This window comes from Engystomops pustulosus, chromosome 5 (genome assembly GCF_040894005.1).
Source record: "Engystomops pustulosus chromosome 5, aEngPut4.maternal, whole genome shotgun sequence".
NCBI classification, from domain to species: domain Eukaryota; kingdom Metazoa; phylum Chordata; class Amphibia; order Anura; family Leptodactylidae; genus Engystomops; species Engystomops pustulosus.
The window spans coordinates 208,824,467-208,844,493 of record NC_092415.1 but is presented as its reverse complement, the minus strand read 5'-3'; the positions used below and the strand labels follow the sequence as shown (position 1 = coordinate 208,844,493).

Here is a 20,027-nt window from a genome sequence, read left to right as displayed (position 1 = left end):
CTGGATAGATGTGTAATCAGACCTCACACTGCTGTGCTCTGGGCTCTCTGCAGCCAGTGTTATGTATTGTCCCTGGAGAGATGTGTAGTCATACCTCACACTGCTGTGCTCTGTGCTCTCTGCAGCCAGTGTTATGTATTGTCCCTGGAGAGATGTGTAATCAGACCTCACACTGCTGTGCTCTGTGCTGTCTGCAGCCAGTGCTATGTATTGTCCCTGGAGAGATGTGTAATCAGACCTCACACTGCTGTGCTCTGTGCTCTCTGCAGCCAGTGTTATGTATTGTCCCTGGAGAGATGTGTAATCAGACCTCACACTGCTGTGCTCTGTGCTCTCTGCAGCCAGTGTTATGTATTGTCCCTGGAGAGATGTGTAATCAGACCTCACACTGCTGTGCTCTGTGCTCTCTGCAGCCAGTGTTATGTACTGTTTCTGGATAGATGTGTAATCAGACCTCACACTGCTGTGCTCTGTGCTCTCTGCAGCCAGTGTTATGTATTGTCCCTGGAGAGATGTGTAATCAGACCTCACACTGCTGTGCTCTGGGCTCTCTGCAGCCAGTGTTATGTATTGTCCCTGGAGAGATGTGTAGTCATACCTCACACTGCTGTGCTCTGTGCTCTCTGCAGCCAGTGTTATGTATTGTCCCTGGAGAGATGTGTAATCAGACCTCACACTGCTGTGCTCTGGGCTCTCTGCAGCCAGTGTTATGTATTGTCCCTGGAGAGATGTGTAGTCATACCTCACACTGCTGTGCTCTGTGCTCTCTGCAGCCAGTGTTATGTATTGTCCCTGGAGAGATGTGTAATCAGACCTCACACTGCTGTGCTCTGTGCTCTCTGCAGCCTGTGTTATGTATTGTCCCTGGAGAGATGTGTAATCAGACCTCACACTGCTGTGCTCTGTGCTCTCTGCAGCCAGTGTTATGTAATGTCCCTGGAGAGGTGTGTAATCAGACCTCACACTGCTGTGCTCTGTGCTCTCTGCAGCCAGTGTTATGTACTGTTTCTGGATAGATGTGTAATCAGACCTCACACTGCTGTGCTCTGTGCTCTCTGCAGCCAGTGTTATGTATTGTCCCTGGAGAGATGTGTAATCAGACCTCACACTGCTGTGCTCTGTGCTCTCTGCAGCCAGTGCTATGTATTGTCCCTGGAGAGATGTGTAATCAGACCTCACACTGCTGTGCTCTGTGCTCTCTGCAGCCAGTGTTATGTATTGTCCCTGGAGAGATGTGTAATCAGACCTCACACTGCTGTGCTCTGTGCTCTCTGCAGCCAGTGTTATGTATTGTCCCTGGAGAGATGTGTAATCAGACCTCACACTGCTGTGCTCTGTGCTCTCTGCAGCTAGTGTTATGTACTGTTTCTGGATAGATGTGTAATCAGACCTCACACTGCTGTGCTCTGGGCTCTCTGCAGCCAGTGTTATGTATTGTCCCTGGAGAGATGTGTAGTCATACCTCACACTGCTGTGCTCTGTGCTCTCTGCAGCCAGTGTTATGTATTGTCCCTGGAGAGATGTGTAATCAGACCTCACACTGCTGTGCTCTGGGCTCTCTGCAGCCAGTGTTATGTATTGTCCCTGGAGAGATGTGTAATCAGACCTCACACTGCTGTGCTCTGTGCTCTCTGCAGCCAGTGTTATGTAATGTCCCTGGAGAGGTGTGTAATCAGACCTCACACTGCTGTGCTCTGTGCTCTCTGCAGCCAGTGTTATGTACTGTTTCTGGATAGATGTGTAATCAGACCTCACACTGCTGTGCTCTGTGCTCTCTGCAGCCAGTGTTATGTATTGTCCCTGGAGAGATGTGTAATCAGACCTCACACTGCTGTGCTCTGTGCTCTCTGCAGCCAGTGCTATGTATTGTCCCTGGAGAGATGTGTAATCAGACCTCACACTGCTGTGCTCTGTGCTCTCTGCAGCCAGTATTATGTATTGTCCCTGGAGAGATGTGTAATCAGACCTCACACTGCTGTGCTCTGTGCTCTCTGCAGCCAGTGTTATGTATTGTCCCTGGAGAGATGTGTAATCAGACCTCACACTGCTGTGCTCTGTGCTCTCTGCAGCTAGTGTTATGTACTGTCCCTGGAGAGATGTGTAGTCATACCTCACACTGCTGTGCTCTGTGCTCTCTGCAGCCAGTGTTATGTATTGTCCCTGGAGAGATGTGTAATCACACCTCACACTGCTGTGCTCTGTGCTCTCTGCAGCCAGTGTTATGTACTGTCCCTGGAGAGATGTGTAATCAGACCTCACACTGCTGTGCTCTGTGCTCTCTGCAGCCAGTGTTATGTATTGTCCCTGGAGAGATGTGTAATCAGACCTCACACTGCTGTGCTCTGTGCTCTCTGCAGCCAGTGTTATGTATTGTCCCTGGAGAGATGCACTGGAAGGGGTGTCCTCCGAAAACTGGCTGCGGAGAGCACAGAGCACAGCAGTGTGAGTCCTCAGCTGTAGGACATGGCAGGATCTTGCAGTATTTCTCGGTAATGTCGGTTTCCTCTCACCTTCTGCTCAGGACTTCGGCCGTTCATCCCGGAGAAGGACAGCCAACACTTTGAGAATTTCCTGGAAACCATTGGGGTGAAGGACGGGCGAGGGATAATCACGGATAGCTTCGGCAGGTACAGGCGGACCATGAGCACCGCCTCCAACTCCACCACCAATGGGAATGGCGCGGCGGAGGGATCTGATGACCAATCGGTGCCGTCTGAAGGAGATGAGTGGGACCGGATGATCTCGGACATCAGTAATGACATTGAGGCCCTCGGGTGTAGCATGGACCAGGAGCCGGCAGCACCGGCACCCACAAACTATTCCTGATCCCCTGCCGCCAACCACCATCAGCCCAGCGCCTCCGCCATAGTGCAAGTGCAAACTCTGAACCGTGCCGACACCCCGTTACCCCCCCCCCCCTGCGCCCGTTATCCCCCCCCCTGCGCCCGTTACCCCCCCCCTGCGCCCGTTACCCCCCCCCTGCGCCCGTTACCCCCCCCTGCGCCCGTTACCCCCCTGCGCCAGTTACCCCCCCTGCGCCCGTTACCCCCCTGCGCCAGTTACCCCCCCTGCGCCCGTTACCCCCCTGCGCCAGTCCCCCCCCCTGCGCCCCGGACATTTCTACAGACACTTTTTTTATAGTTTGCACAAGAACTTTTTGTGTCGCTCGTGAAACGGCGGAAAAGAAGAAAAAAAAATTGTAAGAGTTTACGACAATGTGAATCGTGGCGCCTGTGGCGATGTGCGTGGCCTCTGTGTATTCGCACCAGTGTTGGCCGGGCCCCAGGCCCCATGGTTACACAAGGCGGCTCTCAGCTGGTAGTCCTGGGCCCCATGGTTACACGAGACGGTTCTCGGGCTGGTAGTCCCGGGCCCTGGGCCCCAAGGTTACGCGAGCCGGCTCTCAGCTGGTAGTCCTGGGCCCCATGGTTACACGAGCCGGCACTCAGCTGGTAGTCCTGGGCCCCATGGTTACACGAGCCGGCTCTCAGGCTGGTAGTCCCGGGCCCCATGGTTACAGGAGCCGGCACTCAGCTGGTAGTCCTGGGCCCCATGGTTACACGAGCCGGCTTTCAGCTGGTAGTCCTGGGCCCCATAGTTACACGAGCCGGCTCTCAGCTGGTAGCCCCCGGGGCGCCCTCTATTTATGCTGCGTTTTTGTTACAGTTTATATAAGGTCTTGCGCTGTTTACAAGAACCGGATCGCGGTTCTATCGGGTCGCTGTCTTATCCACGAGTTCTGCTGCCGTGCCAAAGCCTCCATATGCTAAAGAACAGGTGGGTCCACGGCTGCCGGTCCATCAGAACCGCAGAGAAGTTCTCCAAACCCTTCAGACGATGGATGTGAAAGATGCTCTAGATGTAAGAATTGTGAACGCAGCTCTGGATGTGACTGGAGTAGAAAACATTCTGTAAATCAGGAAGAGCACATTGTAAACTCTACAACTCCCAGCATGCAGGACGGGTGGCACCAGGCTGTCTGTGCATGCTTGGAGTAGTAGTACTTTGCGGAGGCACAACCATTGTAGCCGCTATAAGATCCGCTTGTTGTCTCTCATCAGAAACCTTATCTCAAGCAGCTGATCATTTGTGACAATGACGCAATCTCTCTGCAGTCCAGGACAGAAAATATAGTGGTGCTGCTGCTGTGATTGAATGCACTGATACATTGTAGCAAACACTCAGCTGTGTGAGGAGAGCTAGGCCTCCCACTCCCATCGTATAATGAGTGAGTCACTAGTTAAGCAATCTTTTAGTGAGGATGGAGTTCCCCTTTAAATAGTGGATTAAGTGCGAGGTTACATCAGCCCAGCAGGAGAAGGCCCGATCTGTCTGCGGCGGCCATCTTGTTCTGGTTCCGGTGACGCTCCTTACTATTTGAAGGTTTGTATTTTGCGTGTGTTGGCGGAGGCTGAAGTTTTGTGTTTTTAATTTTGGATTTTTTTAGTGCTTTTATACCCATTTGTTTACTCGCTGTGTGTACACCTCATTTTGTATGTATTATTTTTATCTGTAAATATAAGCGTGCATTCATCCCGCTGCCGACTCCTGATTTTTGACTCGTGAGAGTTGATGTTCAGTCACTGAGCTCTGAAACTGCAACTGCACAAGTAAGAACCACCTGCTGTGCTCTGTGTGAAGCTGCAAGTTCAAAGGGACCAACCCTGAACTTGCAGCTTCAGTAGTTGGGAATTCCCTCTGAGCTCTGAACCTACAGCCCCACAAGAAGGGACCACCCACATGGCTCAGAACCTATAGCGTGACAAGTGGGAAATGGCTGAAGAGCTCTGAGCCTGTTGGAAGTCCCTTATGAGCTCTGATCAGAAAGCTCCTCAAGTGGGGTTCACTCGTCATGCTGATGCTGCAGCTCTACATATAGGTACCAACCTACAGAACACTGAACCTGCAGCACCATTACTAGGGTACACTCACTAAGCTTCACCTGCAGCAATTACCAGCAGGGAATGACCACTGAGCTCTGATGTTGCAGCACCACAAGCAGGGAATGGCCACTGAGCTCTGATGTTGCAGCACCACAAGCAGGGAATGGCCACTGAGCTCTGATGTTGCAGCACCACAAGCAGGGAAAGGCCACTGAGCTCTGATGTTGCAGCACCACAAGCAGGGAATAACCACTGAGCTATGATGTTGCAGCACCACAAGCAGGGAATAACCACTGAGCTCTGATGTTGCAGCACCACAAGCAGGGAATAACCACTGAGCTCTGATGTTGCAGCACCACAAGCAGGGAATGGCCACTGAGCTCTGATGTTGCAGCACCACAAGCAGGGAAAGGCCACTGAGCTCTGATGTTGCAGCACCACAAGCAGGGAATGGCCACTGAGCTCTGATGTTGCAGCACCACAAGCAGGGAATGGCCACTGAGCTGTGATGTTACAGCACCACAAGCAGGGAATGGCCACTGAGCTGTGGTGTTGCAGCACCACAAGCAGGGAATGGCCACTGAGTTCTGATGTTGCAGCACCACAAGCAGGGAATGGCCACTGAGCTCTGATGTTGCAGCACCACAAGCAGGGAATGGCCACTGAGCTCTGATGTTGCAGCACCACAAGCAGGGAAAGGCCACTGAACTCTGATGTTGCAGCACCACAAGCAGGGAAAGGCCACTGAGCTCTGATGTTGCAGCACCACAAGCAGGGAAAGGCCACTGAGCTCTGATGTTGCAGCACCACAAGCAGGGAATGGCCACTGAGCTCTGATGTTACAGCACCACAAGCAGGGAATGGCCATTGAGCTCTGATGTTGCAGCACCACAAGCAGGGAATGGCCACTGAGCTCTGATGTTACAGCACCACAAGCAGGGAATGGCCACTGAGCTCTGATGTTACAGCACCACAAGCAGGGAATTTCCACTGAGCTCTGATGTTGCAGCACCACAAGCAGGGAGCACCCACAGCTTGTTCCCTGCGGCTCCACAGAGAGACCACACACTGAGCTGCGGGGGAACCCATCCATAAGCTAGCAGCAATCCTTGAGCTCTGCACCAGCAGCGCCACAAGCCCATTCACTTCATATTATGTTCACCAGTCACAAGAATGGACCGAGGGCTAATGAATCTACACGTCCACCCCTTAAATCCGGTGATAGAAATGCACGGGAGCCGGCTCTATCAGGCAAGGTTTATTGAGCAGCTTTGTCGGTGCATCCTAGTAGGAATATATGCAGGTCTAATACAGAGGCAGTTACTGAATAGCTGTGCATCTATACAGGAGGGAGGCTCCAGGAGCCCGTGCAGCCCAGCAGCTACATGGTTAATTCCTGCAGAAGAAGAAGAAGAAGAAGGATGTTACCCAGATAGATCAGGTGTGGCCATCTATACTCTATTCACAGCCAGAGCTGCATGCAGGAATCTGCTGAGCGCATTACAGATCTGTAGCCGTAAGGGTGGTGTCACACGTGGCGTTTTGAACCGGTTTTTAAGCATGCGTTTTCAGTCTGTTTAAAAAAACACATGAGTTTTTTAAAACGTGTCAGTTTTTGACTGTTTTTTGTCAGTTTTTCCCAATTATCTTAAGTAATTGCTTAAAAACTGTGTGGCATCACCCTTAGGCTGCATGCACACGGCGGGCACACGGCAGCGCGAGGAGAGGAGGAGGAGGTGAGCGCAGCTCACTCCCGCCCCTCTCCATAGCGATATATGGCCGCGGCGCCGTAATACGGACATGTCCTAACTTTTCCCGGGCTACGGAGCGGTACGGTGCCACATGTGTGCTGCACCGTACCGCTCCCGTAGGGCGCCGCGAGCCCATAGAAGTGTATGGGGGACGTATATTGGCCGCATATACGTCCCCCATACTGTAGTCTTAGGCTGCGTTCACACGTTGCGTTTTGTTTGTGTTTTCAAACGCATAACAACAGCTGAAGAGATTTGTCTAATTACATTGTTGGCAACAAAGCGTTAACAAAATGTTAACACGTGCATTTTGTAAACGCAATGTTGACAACATTGTAATCAGGTAGCTGTTGTGGTGTGATTGAAAATGCCTGCGTTAAACGCACACAGAAGGCGGCGTGTGACCACAACCTTAGGCTACATTCACACTGGCGTAGTGACGTAGCACGGCGGGCACATGTGGGCCCCGGGGAGAGGAGGAGGGGTGAGCGCTGCACATCCCCGCACCTCTCCATAGAGGAACATTGTGCATGGCGCCGTATTCCGAGAAAGGATAGAACATGTCCTATCTATTCACGGAGTGGTATCGTACTGCTCCCGTAGGGCGCCGTGCACCCATTGCCGGCTATGGGGGGGGGGGGCCTATATATAAGCCGCATATACGTCCCCCATACGTGTGTGTGAATTCAGCCTTAGAGGATCAAGCATGCATCTTATTCACTGACCATGATGGCGTTGACGATGTCGTTGTTGTTGTGTCTCAGCGCTCGCACCGCCTTCGCCCTGGAGACGTTGGCCTGCGCCATCACCAGCTCAATGTCCCGCACCTCTAGTCCGGCCTCGTCCACCTGCCGGGGAGAGAAGCCCAAATTCATGAAATGTCCTACAAGTCCCATCTCAGGCCTCGTTCACACCTGCAGAAAGCACAATGCAGCAGCAGCTTTTTTTTTTTCCAAAATGTTAACAATTGCATAACGGAAAACCTCGATGCAGGTGTGAACTGGGGCGGAGAGAAAGTGATGCAGAGCCGCGCAGCGAGGCCCCTCCATAGGCTTGATCCGTGATCACGTGCTGAAGTTACATTGTGTGTCATCTCAGCGCGTGATCAGGGTAAAGCCTTTGGAATGCACCAAAAAATGCAACGCAACATGTGGAAGCGGCCTAAAGTAGAGGAGATAATTCCCACCTCCTCCTCCTCCTCGCTCTCCTCCTTGATGGTCAGGGCGGGCGCCGTCTCGGTGATCAGCGGCGAGTGATCCATCGGGACCTTGAACTTCTCGGCGGCCGCCTTGTGCACTTGCTGCGACAAATCTTCAATCTACGAGGAAAGTGAAGAATAAGCAGAGGATAAAAGCCCCGGGGACCCCCATATATGCTGCGTGTAGTAATGGGGGTGGTATAGGACCCAGAAGTGCAGGGGCCCCCCTACTAACGAGGCTGCAGCCATCCGGGAATAGCGTGGAGGGGGGGGGGGATATTTTGTTATTTTGGACCCTATGTTATTATGATTCCCAGTCCGGCATCTGAGGTCACAATCCGGTCACATGATCTGGTCCCATCGGGATATGTTGCTGTCATCCCAATATCTTAGGGTCAAGGATCCAGATTTGGGGCGTATGATGTCATGTGACCTAATACATCGGGGTCAGGACAAGCTCTCGGCCCGAGCTGCTGCAGAAACTTAGGACTGTCATTCTCCCCAATCATGTCCCACCCGCAGGTGCCCCCTCTGACCGCCCCCGGGCCACAGCCGTCACCTTGGCTTCTCCAAACACAATGTAGATGTCGGACGCTGGACTCTTGAAGACGTCGGGTTTGGTAATGACGAATAGGATGTTCTTGGACTTGCGGATGGTGATCCTGGTGACGCCGTGGATCTGCCGCAGCCCGAGCTTGGACATCGCCTGCAGGAGTCATGGCAAGACAGGTAAATGTTACTACAAGACCCGGAACCACGGAGGACGTAGGAGAAAGACATGGCAGCATTCTGTAAGAGCGCCACACCTGGCCGCAGGTCGTGTCTGGTAATGCAGCCTCCTGCGGCTTCTCCATAAATCAGAATATCAGCAAATAGTGTTTTTCAGTAACGCATTTTAATTAAGATAATTGGTAAAATCAGTAAAAAATGGATGCATTTTCGAAAAACGCACGCATTTTTTAACAGACTGCTTAAAAACGGCTCAAAAACGGGTTCAAAACGCCACGTGTGCCGCCAGCCTTAGTCTGGTTCAGTAGGCGACACAATCATAAGGAGACGGCTGACTTGACAGATGTCCCACAGGCAGTCAGTGCGCTCTCCACTAAGAGGAGCAGCCACACAATGACATTGCTCTAGAAGCTGTTCACACAGCGCTGTATCACAGCACATTAAAGGGATTGCCTGAGACTTATCAAAAAAACCAAAGGTGGCCGGAGGGACCTGCTTAAAAAATAAAGATGTGCTTACCTCCTGTCATCCTCCGGGTGTCCAGCGCTGCTATCGCTCCGGTCTGTGCCCCATGTAAACAAACATGGCCACGGAAGCAGCGCTGGATTCAGCACGGCACGGACTGAAGTGATAGCAGCACGGGACACCCGGAGGATGACAGGAGGTAATTGGGTGGAGATTCACAAGGGACGGACACTGCCTAAACACCTCTGCAGCACCATCAGCTGATCCCCCCATAAAACCTCTGCAGTGCCATCAGCTGATCCCTCCATGCCATAACACCTCTGCTGCGCCATCAGCTGATCCCTCCATGCCATTACACCTCTGCAGCGCCATCAGCTGATCCCTCCATGCCATAACACCTCTGCAGCGCCATCAGCTGATCCCTCCATGCCATAACACCTCTGCTGCGCCATCAGCTGATCCCTCCATGCCATTACACCTCTGCAGTGCCATCAGCTGATCCCTCCATGCCATAACACCTCTGCAGCGCCATCAGCTGATCCCTCCATGCCATAACACCTCTGCAGCGCCATCAGCTGATACCTCCATGCCATAACACCTCTGCTGCGCCATCAGCTGATCCCTCCATGCCATTACACCTCTGCAGCGCCATCAGCTGATCCCTCCATGCCATAACACCTCTGCAGCGGCATCAGCTGATCCCTCCATAACATTACACCTCTGCAGCGCCATCAGCTGATCCCTCCATGCCATAACACCTCTGCAGCGGCATCAGCTGATCCCTCCATAACATTACACCTCTGCAGCGCCAGCAGCTGATCCCTCCATGCCATAACACCTCTGCAGCGGCATCAGCTGATCCCTCCATGCCATTACACCTCTGCAGTGCCATCAGCTGATCCCTCCATGCCATAACACCTCTGCAGCGCCATCAGCTGATCCCTCCATGCCATAACACCTCTGCAGCGCCATCAGCTGATACCTCCATGCCATAACACCTCTGCTGCGCCATCAGCTGATCCCTCCATGCCATTACACCTCTGCAGCGCCATCAGCTGATCCCTCCATGCCATAACACCTCTGCAGCGGCATCAGCTGATCCCTCCATAACATTACACCTCTGCAGCGCCATCAGCTGATCCCTCCATGCCATAACACCTCTGCAGCGGCATCAGCTGATCCCTCCATAACATTACACCTCTGCAGCGCCAGCAGCTGATCCCTCCATGCCATAACACCTCTGCAGCGGCATCAGCTGATCCCTCCATAACATTACACCTCTGCAGCGCCATCAGCTGATCCCTTCATAAAACCTTTGCAGCGCCATCAGCTGATCCCTCCATAAAACCTTTGCAGCGCCATCAGCTGATCCCTCCATAAAAACTTTGCAGCGCCATCAAATGATCCCTCCATGCCATTACACCTCTGCAGCGCCATCAGCTGATCCCTCCATGCCATAACACCTCTGCAGCGCCATCAGCTGATCCCTCCATGCCATAACACCTCTGCAGCGCCATCAGCTCATCCCTCCATGCCATAACACATCTACAGCGCCATCATCTGATCCCTCCATGCCATAACACCTCTGCAGCGCCAGCAGCTTATCCCTCCATGCCATAACACCTCTGCAGCGCCATCAGCTGATCCCTCCATGCCATAACACCTCTGCTGTGCCATGAGCTGATCCCTCCATGTCATAACACCACTACAGTGCCATCAGCTGATCCCTCCATGCCATAACACCTCTGCAGCGCCATCAGCTGATCCCTCCATGCCATAACACCTCTGCAGTGCCATCATCTGATCCCTCCATGCCATAACACCACTACAGTGCCATCAGCTGATCCCTCCATGCCATAACACCTCTGCAGCGCCATCAGCTGATCCCTCCATGCCATTACACCTCTGCAGCTCCATCAGCTGATCCCTCCATGCCATAACACCTCTGCAGCACCATCAGCTCATCCCTCCATGACATTACACCTCTGCAGCGCCATAACACCTCTGCAGCTCCATCAGCTCATCCCTCCATGACATTACACCTCTGCAGCGCCATCAGCTGATCCCTCCATGCGATTACACATCTGCAGCGCTATCAGCTGATCCTTCCATGCCATAACACCTCTGCAGCGCCATCATCTAATCCCTCCATGACATTACACCCCTGCAGCGCTATCAGCTGATCCCTCCATGCCATTACACCTCTGCAGCTCCATCAGCTGATCCCTCCATAACATTACACCTCTGCAGTGCCATCAGCTGATCCCTCCATGACATTACACCTCTGCAGTGCCATAACACCTCTGCAGCTCCATCAGCTCATCCCTCCATGACATTACACCTCTGCAGCTCCATCAGCTCATCTCTCCATGACATTACACCTCTGCAGCGCCATCAGCTGATCCCTCCATGCGATTACACCTCTGCAGCTCCATCAGCTCATTCCTCCATGCCATAACACCTCTACAGCGCCATCAGCTGATCCCTCCATGCGATTACACATCTGCAGCGCCATCAGCTGATCCCTCTATGCCATAACACCTCTGCAGCACCATCAGCTGATCCCTCCATGCATAACACCTCTGCAGCGCCATCAGCTGATCCCTCCATGACATTACACCTCTGCAGCGCCATCAGCTGATCCCTCCATGACATTACACCTCTGCAGCGCCATCAGCTGATCCCTCCATGACATTACACCTCTGCAGCGCCATCAGCTGATCCCTCCATGTCATAACACCTCTGCAGCGCCATCAGCTGATCCCTCCATGAAATTACACCTCTGCAGCGCCATCATCTGATCCCTCCATGACATTACACCTCTGCAGCGCCATCAGCTCATCCCTCCATGACATTACACCTCTGCAGCTCCATCAGCTGATCCCTCCATGCCATAACACCTCTGCAGCCCCATGAGCTGATCCCTCCATGCCATAACACCTCTGCAGCGCCATCAGCTGATCCTTCCATGCCATAACACCTCTGCAGCACCATCAGCTGATCCCTCCGAGCTATAAAACCTCTGCAGCGCCAGCAGCTGATCCCTCTATGCCATAACACCTCTGCAGCGCCATGAGCTGATCCCTCCATGCCATAACACCTCAGCAGCGCCATCAGCTGAGCCCCCAATGCCATAACACCTCTGCAGTGCCATCAGCTGAGCCCTCCATGCCATAACACCTCCGCAGCGCCATCAGCTGATCCCTCCATGCCATTACACCTCTGCAGTGCCATCAGCTGATCCCTCCATGCCATAACAACTCAGCAGCGCCATCAGCTGATCCCTTCATGCCACAACACCTCTGCAGCGCCATCAGCTGATCACTCCATGCCATATCACCTCTGCAGTGCCACCAGCTGATCCCTTCATGCCATTACACCTCTGCAGTGCCATCAGCTGATCCCTCCATGCCATAACACCTCAGCAGCGCCATCAGCTGATCCCTTCATGCCATAACACCTCTGCAGCGCCATCAGCTGATCCCTCCATGCCATTACACCTCTGCAGTGCCATCAGCTGATCCCTCCATGCCATAACACCTCTGCAGCGCCATCAGCTGACCCCTCCATGCCATAACACCTCTGCAGCGCCATCAGCTGACCCCTCCATGCCATAACACCTCAGCAGCGCCATCAGCTGATCCCTTCATGCCACAACACCTCTGCAGCGCCATCAGCTGATCCCTCCATGCCATACCACCTCTGCAGCGCCACCAGCTGATCCCTTCATGCCATTACACCTCTGCAGTGCCATCAGCTGCTCCCTTCATGCCACAACACCTCTGCAGCGCCATCAGCTGATCACTCCATGCCATACCACCTCTGCAGCGCCACCAGCTGATCCCTTCATGCCATTACACCTCTGCAGTGCCATCAGCTGATCCCTCCATGCCATAACACCTCAGCAGCGCCATCAGCTGATCCCTTCATGCCACAACACCTCCACAGCGCCATCAGCTGATCCCTCCATGCCATTACACCTCTGCAGTGCCATCAGCTGATCCCTCCATGCCATAACACCTCTGCAGCGCCATCAGCTGACCCCTCCATGCCATAGCACCTCTGCAGCGCCATCAGCTGACCCCTCCATGCCATAACACCTCAGCAGCGCCATCAGCTGATCCCTTCATGCCACAACACCTCTGCAGCGCCATCAGCTGATCCCTCCATGCCATACCACCTCTGCAGCGCCACCAGCTGATCCCTTCATGCCATTACACCTCTGCAGTGCCATCAGCTGCTCCCTCCATGCCATTACACCCCTGCAGTGCCATCAGCTGATCCCTCCATGCCATTACACCTCTGCAGCGCCACCAGCTGATCCTTTCATAACATAACACCTCTGCAGCGCCACCAGCTGATCCCTTCATGCCATTACACCTCTGCAGTGCCATCAGCTGCTCCCTCCATGCCATTACACCCCTGCAGTGCCATCAGCTGATCCCTCCATGCCATTACACCTCTGCAGTGCCATCAGCTGATCCCTCCATGCCATAACACCTCAGCAGCGCCATCAGCTGATCCCTTCATGCCACAACACCTCTGCAGCGCCATCAGCTGATCCCTCCATGCCATACCACCTCTGCAGCGCCACCAGCTGATCCCTTCATGCCATTACACCCCTGCAGTGCCATCAGCTGATCCCTCTTTGCCATTACACCTCTGCAGTGCCATCAGCTGATCCCTCCATGCCATAACACCTCTGCAGCGCCACCAGCTGATCCTTCCATAACATAACACCTCTGCAGCGCCATGAGCTGATCCCTCCATGCCATAAGACAGACATTTTATTATGAAAAATCAAAAAATAAGAGAAGCATTTCAAATCTTCGATTGAACGCCACAGATATGTAACACAGATTAACTAAATAATTATCCAGGTAATGAGCAGTACTTTATCTGCCACTCCTTATAATGGCATGGATAAGACTGCAGCTCTGGATGTGACTGGAGTATCACATCTGATGTAAGCGCAACAGAAACGCATTATCTCACACATAAGCTGTCTTATACTAAGAATGATAACTGTAGATTGATACTCCATTCACAGCCAGAGCTGTAGGCATGATCTAACGGTAGATAGATGGTTGCAGCTCTGGTTGTGACTGGAGTATCACAGATGATATAAGCATCGTAATTGACAACATATGATTTCATATCACCTCATATATCACTTCGTATCACTTTACACGAGGGTCTTATACTCATTGCTTATAGTAACCAATCACAGCTCAGACCTCATATTAACGACCTGTGGAAAAATAGAAGCTGAGCTGTGATTGGTTGCTAACTACCATAGCAGCAGCAGACAATGGATCCTGTATATTCTGGTTAATAAGTGTATTATGGTGATTGTAAATGTGACAGTGGGCACATATATACACACATACAGACATACATACAGATACACACACATATATACATACACACATATATACATACACACACATATATACACACACATACATACATATACACACAAACATATATACATACATACATACACACACATACATATACACATACACATATATACAAACATACACACATCTGGTCTGTCCCTTTAAGGGACCACTCAGGCGGCGGCCATTATGGGGCGGAATTTGAGGACATTTCCATGAATCTCATGAATTATTCACCTTCCGGGCCTTCTTCTCACTGCGGCTCTGCTTCACCTTACTGACGGCCTCCTCCCCCGAGCCACTGCACTGCAGCACCTGCTTCTACAGGAAGACAAAGGGAGGTCAGAGGGCGTCACCCCGACCCCACAACCCCCCGACCCCGGGACCCCCCAGTGTTATACATCTCCCGGAATATAATGATATATGTACAGCCGGTATAACCTGGGGATCTCCTGTATATAATGATATATGTACAGCCGGTATAACCTGGGGATCTCCTGTATATAATGATATATGTACAGCCGGTATAACCTGGGGATCTCCTGTATATAATGATATATGTACAGCCGGTATAACCTGGGGATCTCCTGTATATAATGATATATGTACAGCCGGTATAACCTGGGGATCTCCTGTATATAATGATATATGTACAGCCGGTATAACCTGGGGATCTCCTGTATATAATGATATATGTACAGCCGGTATAACCTGGGGATCTCCTGTATATAATGATATATGTACAGCCGGTATAACCTGGGGATCTCCTGTATATAATGATATATGTACAGCCGGTATAACCTGGGGATCTCTTGTATATAATGATATATGTACAGCCGGTATAACCTGGGGATCTCCTGTATATAATGATATATGTACAGCCGGTATAACCTGGGGATCTCCTGTATATAATGATATATGTACAGCCGGTATAACCTGGGGATCTCCTGTATATAATGATATATGTACAGCCGGTATAACCTGGGGATCTCCTGTATATAATGATATATATACAGCCGGTATAACCTGGGGATCTCCTGTATATAATGATATATGTACAGCCGGTATAACCTGGAGATCTCCTGTATATAATGATATATGTACAGCTGGTATAACCTGGGGATCTCCTGTATATAATGGTATATGTACAGCCGGTATAACCTGGGGATCTCCTGTATATAATGATATATGTACAGCCGCTATAACCTGGGGATCTCCTGTATATAATGATATATGTACAGCCGGTATAACCTGGGGATCTCCTGTATATAGTGATATATGTACAGCTGGTATAACCTGGGGATCTCCTGTATATGATATATGTACAGCCGGTATAACCCGGGGATCTCCTGTATATAATGATATATGTACAGCCGGTATAACCTGGGGATCTCCTGTATATAATGATATATGTACAGCTGCTATAACCTGGGGATCTCCTGTATATAATGATATATGTACAGCCGGTATAACCTGGGGATCTCCTGTATATAATGATATATGTACAGCCGGTATAACCTGGGGATCTCCTGTATATAATGATATATGTACAGCCGGTATAACCTGGGGGTCTCCTGTATATAATGATGTATGTACAGCCGGTATAACCTGGGGATCTCCTGTATATACTGATATATGTACAGCCGGTATAACCTGGGGATCTCCTGTATATAATGATATATGTACAGCCGGTATAACCTGGGGATCTCCTGTATATAATGATATATGTACAGCCGGTATAACCTGGGGATTTCCTGTATATAATGATATATGTACAGCCGGTATAACCTGGGGATCTCCTGTATATAATGATATATGTACAGTCGGTATAACCTGGGGATCTCCTGTATATAATGATATATGTACAGCCGGTATAACCTGGGGATCTCCTGTATATAATGATATATGTACAGCCGGTATAACCTGGGGATCTCCTGTATATAGTGATATATGTACAGCCGGTATAACCTGGGGATCTCCTGTATATAATGATATATGTACAGCCGGTATTACCTGGGGATCTCCTGTATATAATGATATATGTACAGCCGGTATAACCTGGGGATCTCCTGTATATAATGATATATGTACAGCCGGTATAACCTGGCGATCTCCTGTATATAATGATATATGTACAGCCGGTATAACCTGGGGATCTCCTGTATATAATGATATATGTACAGCCGGTATAACCTGGGGATCTCCTGTATATAATGATATATGTACAGCTGGTATAACCTGGGGATCTCCTGTATATAATGGTATATGTACAGCCGGTATAACCTGGGGATCTCCTGTATATAATGATATATGTACAGCCGGTATAACCTGGGGATCTCCTGTATATAATGATATATGTACAGCCGGTATAACCTGGGGATCTCCTGTATATAATGATATATGTACAGCCGGTATAACCTGGAGATCTCCTGTATATAATGATATATGTACAGCTGGTATAACCTGGGGATCTCCTGTATATAATGATATATGTACAGCCGGTATAACCTGGGGATCTCCTGTATATAATGATATATGTACAGCTGGTATAACCTGGGGATCTCCTGTATATAATGATATATGTACAGCCGGTATAACCTGGGGATCTCCTGTATATAATGATATATGTACAGCCGGTATAACCTGGGGATCTCCTGTATATAATTATATATGTACAGCCGTTATAACCTGGGGATCTCCTGTATATAATGATATATGTACAGCCGGTATAACCTGGGGATCTCCTGTATATAATTATATATGTACAGCCGTTATAACCTGGGGATCTCCTGTATATAGTGATATATGTACAGCGGGTATAACCTGGGAATCTCCTGTATATAATGATATATGTACAGCCGGTATAACCTGGGGATCTCCTGTATATAATGATATATGTACAGCCGGTATAACCTGGGGATCTCCTGTATATAATGATATATGTACAGCCGGTATAACCTGGGGATCTCCTGTATATAATGATATATGTACAGCCGGTATAACCTGGGGATCTCCTGTATATAATGATATATGTACAGCCGGTATAACCTGGGGATCTCCTGTATATAATGATATATGTACAGCCGGTATAACCTGGGGATCTCCTGTATATAATGATATATGTACAGCCGGTATAACCTGGGGATCTCCTGTATATAATGATATATGTACAGCTGCTATAACCTGGGGATCTCCTGTATATAATGATATATGTACAGCCGGTATAACCTGGGGATCTCCTGTATATAGTGATATATGTACAGCCGGTATAACCTGGGGATCTCCTGTATATAATGATATATGTACAGCCGGTATAACCTGGGGATCTCCTGTATATAATGATATATGTACAGCCGGTATAACCTGGGGATCTCCTGTATATAATGATATATGTACAGCCGGTATAACCTGGGGATCTCCTGTATATAATGATATATGTACAGCCGGTATAACCTGGGGATCTCCTGTATATAGTGATATATGTACAGCTGGTATAACCTGGGGATCTCCTGTATATAATGATATATGTACAGCCGGTATAACCTGGGGATCTCCTGTATATAATGACATATGTACAGCCGGTATAACCTGGGGATCTCCTGTATATAATGATATATGTACAGCCGGTATAACCTGGGGATCTCCTGTATATAATGATATATGTACAGCTGGTATAACCTGGGGATCTCCTGTATATAATGATATATGTATAGCCGGTATAACCTGGGGATCTCCTGTATATAGTGATATATGTACAGCCGGTATAACCTGGGGATCTCCTGTATATAATGATATATGTACAGCCGGTATATCCTGGGGATCTCCTGTATATAATGATATATGTACAGCCGGTATAACCTGGGGATCTCCTGTATATAATGATATATGTACAGCCGGTATAACCTGGGGATCTCCTGTATATAATGATATATGTACAGCCGGTATAACCTGGGGATCTCCTGTATATAATGATATATGTACAGCCGGTATAACCTGGGGATCTCCTGTATATAATGATATATGTACAGCCGGTATAACCTGGGGATCTCCTGTATATAATGATATATGTACAGCCGGTATAACCTGGGGATCTCCTGTATATAATGATATATGTACAGCCGGTATAACCTGGGGATCTCCTGTATATAATGATATATGTACAGCTGGTATAACCTGGGGATCTCCTGTATATAATGATATATGTACAGCCGGTATAACCTGGGGATCTCCTGTATATAATGATATATGTACAGCCGGTATAACCTGGGGATCTCCTGTATATAATGATAAATGTACAGCCGGTATAACCTGGGGATCTCCTGTATATAATGATATATGTACAGCCGGTATAACCTGGGGGTCTCCTGTATGTAATGATATATGTACAGCTGGTATAACCTGGGGATCTCCTGTATATAATGATATATGTACAGCTGGTATAACCTGGGGATCTCCTGTATATAATGATATATGTACAGCCGCTATAACCTGGGGACCTCCTGTATATAATGATATATGTACAGCCGGTATAACCTGGGGATCTCCTGTATATAATGATATATGTACAGCCGGTATAACCTGGGGATCTCCTGTATATAATGATATATGTACAGCCGGTATAACCTGGGGATCTCCTGTATATAATGATATATGTACAGCCGGTATAACCTGGGGATCTCCTGTATATAATGATATATGTACAGCCGGTATAACCTGGGGATCTCCTGTATATAATGATATATGTACAGCCGGTATAACCTGGGGATCTCCTGTATATAATGATATATGTACAGCCGGTATAACCTGGGGATCTCCTGTATATAATGATATATGTACAGCCGGTATAACCTGGGGATCTCCTGTATATAATGATATATGTACAGCTGGTATAACCTGGGGATCTCCTGTATATAATGATATATGTACAGCCGGTATAACCTGGGGATCTCCTGTATATAATGATATATGTACAGCCGGTATAACCTGGGGATCTCCTGTATATAATGATATATGTACAGCCGGTATAACCTGGGGATCTCCTGTATATAATGATATATGTACAGCCGGTATAACCTGGGGATCTCCTGTATATAATGATATATGTACAGCCGGTATAACCTGGTGATCTCCTGTATATAGTGATATATGTACAGCCGGTATAACCTGGGGATCTCCTGTATATAATGATATATGTACAGCCGGTATAACCTGGGGATCTCCTGTATATAATGATATATGTACAGCCGGTATAACCTGGGGATCTCCTGTATATAATGGTATATGTACAGCCGGTATAACCTGGGGATCTCCTGTATATAATGATATATGTACAGCTGGTATAACCCGGGGATCTCCTGTATATAATGATATGTGTACAGCTGGTATAACCTGGGGATCTCCTGTATATAATGATATATATGTACAGCCGGTATAACCTGGGGATCTCCTGTATATAATGATATATGTACAGCCGGTATAACCTGGGGATCTCCTGTATATAATGATATATGTACAGCCGGTATAACCTGGGGATCTCCTGTATATAATGATATATGTACAGCTGGTATAACCTGGGGATCTCCTGTATATAATGATATAT

General features: G+C 49.3%; 2 protein-coding genes across 7 annotated transcripts in view; one reads left to right on the top strand and one right to left on the bottom strand.

Moving 5' to 3' along the window:
- The window catches only part of CCM2 (CCM2 scaffold protein), a 47,008-nt gene extending 44,092 nt beyond the window's left edge, over nucleotides 1-2,916 (top strand). For all 4 annotated transcript variants that reach the window (XM_072154505.1, XM_072154506.1, XM_072154504.1 and 1 more), the window contains one exon: nucleotides 2,522-2,916. In XM_072154505.1, coding sequence (XP_072010606.1) covers nucleotides 2,522-2,826 — 305 coding nt within the window. In that variant the 3' untranslated portion in view covers nucleotides 2,827-2,916. The remainder of the gene's footprint in view (nucleotides 1-2,521) is intronic.
- A 3,212-nt stretch (nucleotides 2,917-6,128) lies between these two features.
- Nucleotides 6,129-20,027, bottom strand: part of LOC140133856 (uncharacterized) — a 32,360-nt gene continuing 18,461 nt past the window's right edge. For all 3 annotated transcript variants that reach the window (XM_072154501.1, XM_072154502.1, XM_072154503.1), the window contains 5 exons: nucleotides 14,666-14,749; nucleotides 8,392-8,538; nucleotides 7,821-7,952; nucleotides 7,360-7,482; nucleotides 6,129-6,279 (listed from right to left, as the gene is read on the bottom strand). In XM_072154501.1, the coding sequence (XP_072010602.1) occupies nucleotides 6,265-6,279; nucleotides 7,360-7,482; nucleotides 7,821-7,952; nucleotides 8,392-8,538; nucleotides 14,666-14,749 (501 nt within the window). In that variant the 3' untranslated portion in view covers nucleotides 6,129-6,264. The remainder of the gene's footprint in view (nucleotides 6,280-7,359; nucleotides 7,483-7,820; nucleotides 7,953-8,391; nucleotides 8,539-14,665; nucleotides 14,750-20,027) is intronic.